General features: G+C 43.7%; 1 protein-coding gene across 7 annotated transcripts in view; it reads left to right on the plus strand.

Annotated features, from left to right (window-relative positions):
* Positions 1–12,924, plus strand: part of Pkcdelta (Protein kinase C delta) — a 50,330-nt gene that overhangs the window by 9,542 nt on the left and 27,864 nt on the right. For 5 of the 7 annotated variants that reach the window (XM_066293352.1, XM_066293351.1, XM_066293350.1 and 2 more), the window contains one exon: positions 4,042–4,171. In XM_066293352.1, coding sequence (XP_066149449.1) covers positions 4,042–4,171 — 130 coding nt within the window. Of the gene's footprint in view, positions 1–4,041; positions 4,172–7,593; positions 7,804–8,962; positions 11,427–12,924 lie in introns of those variants that run through there. The other 2 variants (XM_066293348.1, XM_066293349.1) reach the window with 2 other exon arrangements.

Consider the following 12,924-nt stretch of genomic DNA (forward strand, 5'->3'; position numbering starts at 1 on the left):
AAGCTGTCACATTTGTGAAATTTTATTTATGGTATTTAATAAAGTCATTACGGGATGATTTTGTAAACATCGAAATGCTAAACGGGCAACTCGCCGAAGTTCCTCTAACGTTCTGCGCTGAGTTTTGTACTTCACGAGACCCCACGGGAAAAATTCAACCCAGATAGGTCGGGCGATCGCGGTGGCCAGCCCCATTTGTGGCTCGTGCTCTTGGGGGAAAATTATGTCCTAGAAGACGTCTTTTTATGTGAGCGTCGTGACAGGGCGCACCGTCTTGCTGCAAATGTACGTCTACCATTTACCTGGGTCACAGGAACGTTTTCCAACGACTCTGTTATAACATCTTCCACGATTTCCAGATACCGGTTTGTCGCAGGCCACCTCTCAAAAGTCAGGTACCTTATTCGGGTGCCCGAAATGAAGCGGGACACACCAAAACCACAGTGCCCTCCCTGCTGCCCTTCGAAAATAATATGCTGATTTTCGGCACACCGCTGTCTCCCATTATGATGGTCAAAAATACCAGCACTTGAAAAGTAGCTCTCATCGGACCAGATTACCAACCTTACAAAATTGGCATTGGCACATACTTGTTCTGTACACCAACCACAGGGGACCAATCTCCGACCTGCGACTCTTGCACGGTTTTAAATTTATATAGATGGTATTTGCATTCCTTTAAAACTTTTGTGAGTACGACTTTCACTTATACCAACTTTTTCTCTATTATTCTGCAAGAAGTTGAAAGAGTGGTTTCTGCCCGTGCCAGAACGTTTATCTCATCTACTTTTTATTTTTCTTTCTTCTATGTTTCGGGTCGAGGCTTCGTAAAGGGTCCGTGTTCTATTAGTTTTTTCTTGAGCATGGAAAATCTAACGGGAAAAGGCCGACTTCTTTCCGGATTCTATAAAATAATTAGAGACCGCTTTGCTACTGTCCATGCACACGTAAGATGCCACTTAAATGCCTCCTGCGGCCTTAAAATTGGCATCTTTGGAATGTCTAATTGTGGTAAAGACACGCTTGTGCTTCCCAACAATAAACGCAGTTCAACCAAAAAAGATTCCAGGAAACACAGCGGCGTCCAATTAAATCCAGAATTAATTTAATTATTTGATGCGGCTCAAAAGTACTGTATTCGCTCCAGAGCTCAAACGGCTCATTTACGGGCGTATGTTTGTTAAAGGAGAAGGTTTACGTCGATGTACCTCATCACCCTTCAAAGTTTGTCGACACGTTTTCGGGACACCCTGTATGTCATTTCCGGGTACCCCTGGGATTATCCTCGTGTATTCATGACTTGGCCCTCGGCGCTGAATTGCTGAAGTGCTTTAATTGGAACGTACACTGCATCGCAAAATTAACGCATCATTTTCAAAATCGGAAAGTCTGACTTTGAAAATATTTATTATGTGCGTTATTGGTTCGAAATCATTTCTTTATCACTCTCGAAACATTTTCCTAATTGTTTACATATTTATTTATAAGACAACAGTTGTTAACAAATTACTCAAAATTGCTCTGTCGGCAAATCTGGCTTGAAGGATCGAAGGTTGAGTTCGATTCGATTATGCTTTTAACGCATTTTGTAAGTTTAAGATTTTTCCCTTGAAAAAAATGGCCGCGAAAGGGGAAATCTTTCGGTGGAAGAATGCGCAGCCGCTGTGGCATTTGCGGAAACGGGTTCAAATCGGACTGCGATTGGGAGTGGCAAAATCTCCAGAACACTCGTGTGGTTCCTGGAGACTGGTACGAATCAAAGAAGACCTGGACAAGGACGACGAAGGTTATGACCAAGATCGATTGGTTTCGCCTACTTCGCTGCAACAGGAGTTTTCTCATCGACGTGACTTTTACATCATTCAAGATACAGTGAGAAGAGGGTTGGCGGAAAGCAATGTCACTCCCTATAGGGCTGCAAGCGGTCCCCTATCGAACGTAGACCATCGAGAGCAGCGTTTTCAATTTGCCTGACAACGCCAAGATTGGGGAGATCGTCAATGGGGCAACGTACTCTTTACGCATGAATGTCGATTTCGTCTTTTCTTATGATAATCGTCGTAGGAGAGTGTATCGACGGCCCCGGAGAGCGGCACCGCACAGTATGACATTGTCGGAACTGTGGGCCATGGAGGTGGATCTGTTACGATCCGGGGAAGCATCAGTTCGCATGGAGTCAGTTGTGCTTCAGAACGGTGCTTTGACAGCCTCCCGATACATAACAGGCATTTCAGAGCCCCGTTTGTCGGCGAGGAGTTTTTACCGATGCAGGATAGCGCACATCCACACATGGTGCGAATGGTGCAAAGTTACCTCGAATGCGGCCAGCAAGAAGCCCTGATCTGAACCCCATCGGACATCTATGGGACAAGTTAGAATCTTACGGATTCCCGATTGGGACTTAAATGGGCTGTCATTGAAGATCACGAAAATGTCGGATCACGTTAATCAAGATGAAATTAGAAACTTAATTTCGGGCATGCCAAGGAGGTGTCAAGCAGTAATAAGAGCAAGAGGGGGCAATACGCGCTGTTAAATATTAATTCGTTTGCACGAATTAAGGATTTTTTGGTACAACATGTATTCATTTAACTATATCCCTTGTCGATTTCGTCAAGTTAGATTTATTGAAAATCATGGTGGTACGTACTACGTTAGTGAGCGTAAATGATCTACTCTAGAATCATAGAAACGAGAATGCGTAAAAACTTAGAATATGCGTTAATTTGGCGGCGCAGTGTAGTTTCTATCGAAATTAATCCTCTGTGTCCAAATTTGCAAAAAAAATGTAAACGTGGCAAAATTTTGGAAATTTAACGTTTAAACATTTATAATCAGCAGCGCACCTCCAGTGACGGCACGTGCGACCATCCACACCACCACCATTAATACCGTTTGAAATTGTTCAAAAACAGCGAATTTTTATGTTAAACGTTGATGTCGCTCACGACCGTTTTTAAGTCATTTTCAACGTCGTCCACGACACGTGTTTGGACCAGGAGGGACAAAATGGACACGAAACGTCACTTTGTCATTTTCGAAACTCAACGTTTTCGTTGGAACCGAATGACGACGTTGCGGTTCGAATGCAGTCTGCTAACATGGATCAATACCAGGATCAATGTTAAGAAGAAACGACTTAAGCTTTACGCATGTTCGGCCAATCCAGCCCGATGCGGCATATCACGGACGTGCCTTCGTTAATCCATTTCTTTCTAACACAGGCGGACCCCGCTTTTTACGTGTCGCTTCACCTGAAACGATTTCCCAACTTAAGTCTCCGCATTAAGGGCGGTTTCCCAGAAGGTAGCAAAAGAAAAAACAAATAAATCGCAATTTATTTCTCTTTTCGCACGCCCTACTAAGTGGTTGCTTTGTTTTCGAGGGGATGATGAAGTTTAAGCGAATTCGGTCGTTTTAATAGGGGCGGCAACGCTACACGTGCTGAAAAGAAACCAACCTTAAGAAGGCATGTCTGAGTGTTTTGTCTTTGCTTAACGTCGGGCGATTTTCAATGAGGCGAGGAGGGGGGGGCTCTAATTTATCGATCAGAAAAAAGTCGATTTGCCGGGTCTCTGGGCCTCTAGAGCAACCCGGAGTCAGTCAAACTTGCCGGAAATGATGCCTTTAATATGATGAATACCCGATTATACCCGGCCAATCCGTTTTTGTGACATACTCTAACAAGGAAGTGTCCTTTAGTCTGGACAGGGAAAGGTCAAAATCTGCCGGTGTATGAGGTGGGCCATTTACGTCAACTTTAAAAGAATTAGGGTGACTTTAAGTGCCCGATCAATCGTTTTTTTTCTGATCACTGAGCGAGACTGTCCCGATGAAGATGGAAGGAGTACGGTCACTGACAGGGTGGTTAAAATAACGCTTTGGGAGTTTCTTCAGCTTTGGAATGCGTTTTGACGAAGTAACACTTCCTCTAGTCCGAATTGTGTTAATTACTGACCTTTGATGATAACGATGTAGCAAAGAAAATCCCTTTTAAAGGGCTTCAAACATGAAAACGAAACATTTTTTTTTTGTCCGTAGTACCTTAGAGAACGCTTCAAAATCGATGTCCCCCATCGCTTCAGGGTGCACAATTACATGTCGCCTACGTTTTGTGATCATTGCGGCTCCCTGCTTTACGGCCTCTACAGACAGGGATTGAAATGCGAAGGTAAGTCATCCTAAGTTTACTTAAAATATAAACCCGAAATATTTTGCCAAAACCGGGATGAATTGCGCCCCTTGCACCCCTGTTTATGTACATGTTCCTCTTGTCTTGATTATGTGTACGATTATGCGGCACGAACACTAAGATAACATTAATTTACGCAAACAGCAAATGATCATATGCATAAAGTGATTAGGTAGGGAATAATATAGCTGCTATTTGCCTGGTGTATGCGTGTTGTTTATCTGGGACATGGTTTGGGGGGTTGAAATGTGTGTGAAAGAAAGTAGGTTCGACAAATTCAATTTGGGGCGATTCCGCTTGTGAAGGAATACACATAGCATACCGGTCAAAACATGAATGCCTTCAGGGCCGGACTCCGGCGGGGACCGCAAACAACACTTTCGCGATATTTTGGACACTCTGGACGTCTTTTGTCGGAGAAACTGACGCGGATCTACGTAAATCCTGAAAAGAACTTTTGTAATTTGCGTATCTACTATACGTATGCTAGAGCGTTTTCCCGATACTAATAGTCGTTTGGAAAAAATATATACACTCACTTTCTCGTGAAATGCACCACCCAGCAATACTAACAATGAAGTCTTCTAACTTCGGGCAAAAAACGCTTCACAATGGAGAATGAAACGATCAGACTTTTAGTAAAAAAGGAAGAATGCTGGTGGTTTTTTTGCCATTGACCTTTTAGATTTTTTATTCAATTGTAAATAAATAAATTAATGTTTACGTGGAAACATCAGTTTATTTTGTTGTTGAACTGCGAACGAGACATCTCAAGATGCCCCCAAGTGAGACAGCGTCGAAATTTATCCCCCGTTTCGGATTTTGAGAGGGCGAATTATCGGCACGAAGGAGGGTGGACTTTCTCTCCGTGAGATTGCCCGAAGAATGAATCGGAACCACACCGCGATTGCAAGAATTCATGGTCTGAAGAAAGGGTTCAGCAACATCGTCCGGCTGGACGTCCTCCCCGTGGCAGCAACACACGTCAAAACCGACCTCTTAGACGGACGGCCGTTGGTGATCGATTTCAAACAACGACGTCCGTCACAGTAGACTGGGCGGGAGCTCTAAATCGTCGGGTGTCGATGGCGACAGTTTACGGAAGAATTTCGTCTTTCGGCCTGCATTCGCACCGCCCAAATCTACGACTGCCACTAACCGTCCAACGCCGAGCTTCCAGATTGGCCTGGTGTCGAGAACGAGTTGATCGGAGTCATGAGCGGAACAACATCGTCATCAGCGACGAGTCGCGATTTTGTTTATGGATCAATGACGGTCGTAGAAGAGTCACCGAGGTGAAAGAAGAAATTTGCAATTTTGTGAAAGGCGCCACACAGCTCTAACATTTTGGTGTCGTGGTCTGGGGTGCGATACGTGTTGGTGGAAGATCTTCTCTTGTGTTCATTCCAAGCACCCCAAACGCGCGGCGCTACGTTAACAATGTCTCGAGGCCAGTATTAGCACCCTTCGTGCAAACTTCACCAAATGGCATTTTCCAACAGGATAATGCACGACCACGTGGCGCGAACATTACTCGACAATACCTGGAAGAAGCGCAATTGGAAATACTGCCTTGGCCTGCACGGCCACCGGACCTATCGCCCATCGAACATCTTTGGGGCGAGTCGCCGTCTTCGAAACTTACCGAGGCCTCCAAACCACGTGGATGACCCACGACACCGTCTTGAGGCAGCATGGAATGAGGTGCCCCAGGAGGGTGTTGATCATTTGCTGCAAAGCATGCCGCGACGAGTACGAGCTCGCATTGCCGCACGAGGCGATGTCACTCATTATTGATTTTTTAATTAACAAGTGTTGTACCTTTTTGCTGAGAGTCTGATCGTTTGATTCTCCATTATGGAGCGTTATTTTGCCGAAGTTACAAGACTTCATTGTTAGTATCACTGGGTGGTGCATTTCGCGCGAAAGTGAGTGTGCATTCAATCGTTTTAAGAGAAACACCGATTCGCCCTAGTCGTGGTCATACCTTGCAAAGGGCCGAAATAAAGCGTCGGTTGTGGTAGGTGTCGATCATCGCCCGTACATCAGAACTTCGCGTTCTACTAAATTCCATAATAAACTTATTTCCATGAAATACCTCAAATGCGAAAAGTGAAATAACGCTTCACATTCCAGCAGTTCGCCCTTCACTAAGGGCCCGAACGCACAGGTTAGGTAATAAAATCTATATGAAAAGTAATAGATTCAAATTTAATAATTTTCGAAAATGGATTGTTATTCATTATTCCATCCGCATAGAATAGTCGCATTTCCAAGTGAAATGCACGAATATCGATAGAGGGAACAATATCCAGTTATGTCTCTATCCAGTAGGGGAGGTATAAATATTTTATTTATGGCTCGCAATGAAAATGAATGCAAATATTGAATTTTATTTGAGCGGAAATAGTCAGTTTTAGGATAAAATTGCTTCATAACCCAATCATTTAAATTAAATACCTAATGTCCTGTGGGGACGCTGTACACCGATAACGTTCAATAGCCCACATAGCAGAAGTGTGTCGAATGCTGGCCTAGATGTTTAACGTCTATAAAGCGCGGGTCAAAGTAGTTTTTCTGAATGCTAGCCTGGATTAATCAGATTAACTAGTTAAGGTCCGTAGATAAGGTTCAAGGTTTTTCTCGTTTAGGGCATAGTTCACGACGCGACCGGCCATCCGTATCGATGCCGATGCGAAGATAAAACTATTTCGCTGCAAAGGTCCAATAAAATCTATTGCAGATAACGCTGGACTACGTCCAGAGGCAATCACTATTTACCTGTTTTGTTTTTATTCTTATATATTCCAATTTTGTCTGAATTCAATCCCTCCCCCTCCTCCTCCTCCTCCTCCTCCTCGTCGGGGACGTACGAACACCTGGGAGTAATTCCAACATGAACGTTAACCCACTCTGGGAGGTCTTGCTCTCGTGGGTTATCGGAGACAGGAGATTTTTGCATTATTAATGCAACTTATTAACTTCTCCCAACCGCATCAGTCCGCCTGAGGTTATCCTAATATCCCGGATTCTAAAAGCCGTCCAACTTCGTATTCTATTTGGGCCATATGCGGCCATTTTCAACTATTTTAACTAAACGTGACGTGTACAAACATAGAGTCGAAACTTTCGGGTATTAAAGTTTGAGGTGAGCTTTTTCATTGGAAACTAAATTCGACCGACAGTTAAGCTTGTCTGCAAGTACTAATCTATTGGGAAGTAATTAGTGCGTTGCGCCGTTTAAATTCCCATATGACTAATATCAAAGTAGACCTTTTCCAAGAGCAAAAGTCTCCGGCAAAACACATACATACAGGTGTTAAAATAACTCCGCTGTTCTACGTCACAATTAGGCATTAAAAATAGTTCCATTTGGCACAAATATCTCTGCTATCCCGACCGCGGGCCTTTAGTATCGGTAGAATCCCGGTCGAGAGCAAAATATCCTGGATTGTGCTCGAAAAAAATCGAACTTTTGAACTTCTTGCGATCGAACGAGCGAGGCAGGAAAAGTGCTTCTTTCCGGCTTGCGGTGATGGGAAGTTTTGAGTGTCATTGAGGGTTTACGTGGATGAGTACAGTCAAACGATCAGGGGTACCTATACATTGTGGTGTGTTTATACGAAATTAGTGCAGATTTTTTTTTTTTTTTTATGTATTAAGCTTTCCATTAATTTTAAGCTTAAATTTTTTGCTGTCTTCCAGCGAGCTTTGATATGTGGTGTTTACACTAGCACAAGCGTCATCAGGAACCTTTCCCATCGGAGGAATGTGAAACTCATTCAACTATTTGTAGAAAAATTTTTAATCATTTAAACAGCTTCCAGCAGAATTTTGGAAGATTGCGGCGCCGTGAGTTCGAATTTCCGTCGAGTCCGTGAGAACGGCTCGGTTTCCTCAAAACTCTGACGTAGTTGCCATATCCGGTATGTTTATTGTCCAAAATGACACCGTCACGGCTAGTTTCCGCTTAAAATACACCTCCTTCGGGCTAGCCCAAGTCAGCCGAAATCGGTACTCGGTGTCATTTGTACTGCAGCTGATTTGTATGAATTTCTGAGAAATTAAGCTGCGCTCTTTCCAGTGCCCCAACAGGCGGCGGCGTGGTAAAAAAGCACTCCCTTTACGGTTTGTTCAAAATAAAAAAAAAATATTCCCTTCACTCGAAACGCCACTGATTCAAATGAGCTTCTGGGAAATATGCACCAAACCGCGCTTTTTGCGCAGCGGTGCGGGAAGGGCCATTTCGTGTATTCGACGGATGTGTTTTGACAGCAACATAGGCCATCATGGCGGACTCCTGCGCGCATGAAATTGACAGCGTCAACGTCATTTTAAGCTGTTTTATTTCTGTTACGAGGCCTGTCAATTGCCGCGCTGACGCGAATTCGCCATTCCAAAGGGTTTTCCAAAATGTCCTCACACATCTGGGAGCAATGTTTTGTCTTGTAGTTCACGCACTGTCTCACCAGAGTCGACAATTGGGCAACTGCTGGGATTTCTGTTGAATGACGCTCCACCCTACAAATACATTTAGATGGGAGATGACGCTATTCTGCTTAAATTTATAACAGTTTTGCGGCGATAACAGTTGTCCAACTTTTATTTTCGCTGAACGTGGCCGCCGTTTCCGGCAGCCATATTGAATAATTTTTACCTTGAAAATCGCATTGAGGACCGCGTAGTATCTTAAAAAAACACGTAAAAAGCTTTTTCGTTTATGCATATAAAATTTCGTATAAGCACACCGTCGATTCGAATTATTATTAGATCACGTTATCAGTCATCGAGGGGCGATATCATTGAGCAAGAGCAGATAAAAATACTGCAAACAGGTGTGCTTCACCTCCAACATTTAACCGCCCTGCCAAGACTTTTAAGTGCGAAATGCCGTACTATTCCGAACTAGGCGTGTACACGCCGAGCAGTAGCTACTCGTCCTCATTACTGAAAGGTCCGTACTCGACCCATTCATCCATTTTGGCCTCGAACTTCCTCCCGCCCTCGTCCAAGCAGTTCGGCCGGGGCAATTTCAGAGGATACAAGCCGCACTTGACCACCATCAGCGAATCGAACATTACCCCTTTGCGAAGGGTCAATTCCCCTAAGGTGCTTTATCACACCTCCCCCAAGGTGCGCATTCCCAGGCCTGTGAAGATTAATACTGCGGACATTGACGTATCCAGCAATCGTTTTAAGCACGATCCTCACAGTGTGAAGAGTGAAGAAAAGGTTGTGGAAAAGGTGGTGGAAAAGGAGGCGAAGCCAAACACTGAAATACGAAGGGACAGGGCTACTATAAGGCTTCAGACGATCCATCAGGATCGGTTAGAGAAGGAGATTGGTCAGATTAAGAGTTGGAGGGACAATTTTAAGCCGGACGAGCTAGTTACCGAAGCTAAACACAGGAGAAAGTCTCCAGGGGAAGTTCTCAAGGACAAATTCCTCATCAGGAGTAAAAGCAAAGATAATTTGCCTTCGTTTCCGTCTCCTAAGATCCAAAGGAAATCTTCGGTGAAGAAAAGCCCGAGTTTCAAAGATATCTGCAAAGAAATCACCTCAGATGAGCAGGTCGAAGACCTGAACCCCGGGCAACCTCTGGAAGTGCGTAGAAGGCAGAGCAGACAAATTTCGCACGAAGATGTCATGAAAGAGATTAAAAGGTCCTCCTCCACTTTGAGTGTGGAGGAAGTGCAGCTACTCGACGCCCTTCTCCAGGCAGAAAATGAAGTTGGTTTATTGGACGTTCCTCCAGTTATAAAAGAAGAACCGAAGAGTGTTAGAAAAAAGAAAGTTGCCAAGAAGAAGTCCGAACAAGATGTTATAAAACATTCGACTAGTGAGAAATCCGTGCTCGATTGTCCAGCAAGCTTCAGCAGACTCAGAAAAGAAAGCTCCCTTAAAGACATGATCAAAGATATTTCTCAGGTGGAAATAGAGATGATCCCCACCAAGCAAAAGCCCATTATCACGGGGTATGTGGGAACGATAGAGGAAAGAGTTAAATCCAACTTAAAAGCCGTGGTCGAAGATCTGGAGATGGACGAGAGCCCCAAAGCCGAAAAGAAAGAGAAGAAATTCAGATTTAACGTGACAGTCCAGGAGTTCCCGGTGAAGAAGATAATCACCGTGCCGAAGTTCAAGATTCGTGAGAACGATTTTGGAACTTCCCAAATCCCTCTAACTCAAAAACCTGTGATCACCAGTATTTTGAAAAAGCGCCAACCTAAGTGCATTGTGGAGCTCTCTGGTGATGGTCTGGTGCTTCTGCCAAAGCCTGAAATAAATAACGATAATAACAACGTTGACGAACTAGAGAGCGTTCATAGCAATTTCAGAGTCACAGTAAACCATTCTGATGAGGATGTGCGGTACGTGGGCAGCCCTGAGGGCAGCGGTAAGCTGAAGATTGTTTCCATTGAACATGCAGGTTTGAAGACTGACAATGATGACATTCCTGTAGTTGAGAAGGAGGCAGCTGAAACTGAACAGTTGCTGCGTTCCACCAAGAAAAATTTGAGGGCTGGTACATTTTTGTGTAAAAGTGATTTGGGGGGCCTTAGAGAGACGTCACCGAAAGCTGAGTTCGGTGAGCCTACAGAGCCGGAATTGAGCGAAGAGTTGACGAACGACTTCTTTAATCAAGAGGAACAATACGAGGCCCCGCAACTAGGAGCTTTAAACTTAGAGCTAAAAGATCCTAGAACTTTACTCTTGGAGATCCAGAAGGCAAACTCAATTATTGATCACGAATCAGGTGAGCCGGAAACTCCTGAAGAGTACGAGAGGAGGATTATGTCCAAGCGGTCCTTGATCCAAAAAGCGAACAAAACTGATCCGGATTTGTACATATTCGAACCTCCCACCCCTCCGCCTCCCGAGCCGGAGAAAGAGCCCTCCCCTGAACCCTCTTTTGTTCCTTTGCAGTCCAACCGACTCTCCCAGTGGATGAATCCTTGGAAAAAGCCTCAGCAACAGGAGGATTGTCCTGTGGAAATTTACGCGAAGCCAAAATTCATTCGGGCGCGTCATATTCCGCGGCGGTGGCGTAAGAATGTGAGTGAAAGTGAGGCCAGTACCACTACCAGCGAGAGCGAGGAGGATGAGAGTGAGGACGAGGAGGAGAGTGAAAGTGAGGAAGAGGAAGAACAGGAAGTGGATGAGCAGAATAAAGCGGGAGCCAGCATGTCCAGCGACGATTCCGGCTTCGATTCTGGAAGGGTCAAAGCGAAAGGTCAGAATTCGATTGTTGTGTTTTATTAGCTGCCAGTTAATCTTGGTTTCGATGAAAAGTTAAAGTTAGCCGCAGATTAATAATTTGGCCCTTAGAGTAGGTGCAAAATTCTAATTTGTCATCGCCGAGGGGTTTATTTTGGATCTACCATGAACTTTAACGTTGTTATTATTTATTCGAATCGGCTATTTTTATGTGGCGACATTGACCAGGAGCCAAAATTAAAAAATTGAAACCTCGGCCTCAACTCAACAATTGAGGCAGTAAATTTTCGTTTCGGCCCAGGATTTACGGTCAAATTTAACTGTTTTAATAATATCCAAAATGGCAGGCAGGTGTTGCTTTTTGGTCCAAAGACTCGAGAATTTATTCGATTCCAGGTCTAACAGTCAGGTATTTTTGGACGTTTTTGGGAAATATCGTCCGTTTTATATTTATAGTAAATAATACACATGTTGCTTCGTATTAACTGCCGGGAATATACATATGAGTTTTGGAAATAAAGAGAAAAAATAGAAAACATTTAGTCCGGGCTGTTTTGATCCGGGAAATGCCGAATAAAAAAATACTGTAGTTATCAATTAGAGTTTTTACCGAATAAATGTCCCAACAATTTTAAATGCACAATTTGTATTCGACATAAATTGGCAACGTCGCGTGTAGCTTTTGTTTGTTTGTTTGTCTTTTTTTTTTTTTTTTTTTTTTTTTTTTTTTTTTTTTTTGAGAGATGGCTGTGCAATTCAGTTAAGACAAAGGTGCGTAGCCATCTGGAAGTATAAAATGTGGAACGAGGAAACCGACTTTTCGACTACAAACATTTGAATTTAGACTCGTGTTTAATTAACGTTTGTCAGGTATCAACTTCACGTTAAAATTTAGATGTGACGTTGGATTAACTGAGGCTTCCTCAAGATCCCAGATCTTGTTAAAATTAGGGAAATAGTAATGTCGCTGTCTATTTATCTTTTAAGCGGGGATTTCAATTTTAATCGAATGAGGCTAGTAACAACGTTGCCGGATTGCGCACGTAATCTGAGCATGCCGACTCGTGTGACGCGAATTTTCATGGAAGTAGAACGTTTCTTCGTCGATTTTTGGAGCTTCTGCGTTATTGACATTTGAAAGTGTTCGGACTGTTTGTCGACAGGCCCAGCGGCGCGCGCATAAATGAACATTCCTTTAGTTGCACACCAACGAACAAGTCGTTACCGAGGAAACGTGAAATTAAAGAGAGCGCATACATATACAGGGCATCTCAGTGATTCCGTTACAAGGTAATATCTCCGTTGCGATTAGAGATACTCGAAGACGTTTTGGGAACGAACCGTTTGCTCTGACGAAACGCATTGCGAGGTGGGACTCCGCCGTTTCTACTACTTCCGGTTACACCGGAAGTCGATGTCAACTTTTTCATTTCAAACGGAACACCTTGTATATTTTTGCATTTTTTGATTCTACACCTTAAAGTGGGTAAATAATTCTTAGACTTCCCTCCTCC

This window comes from Euwallacea fornicatus, chromosome 19, assembly GCF_040115645.1.
Source record: "Euwallacea fornicatus isolate EFF26 chromosome 19, ASM4011564v1, whole genome shotgun sequence".
In the NCBI taxonomy this organism is placed as follows: Eukaryota; Metazoa; Arthropoda; class Insecta; order Coleoptera; family Curculionidae; genus Euwallacea; species Euwallacea fornicatus.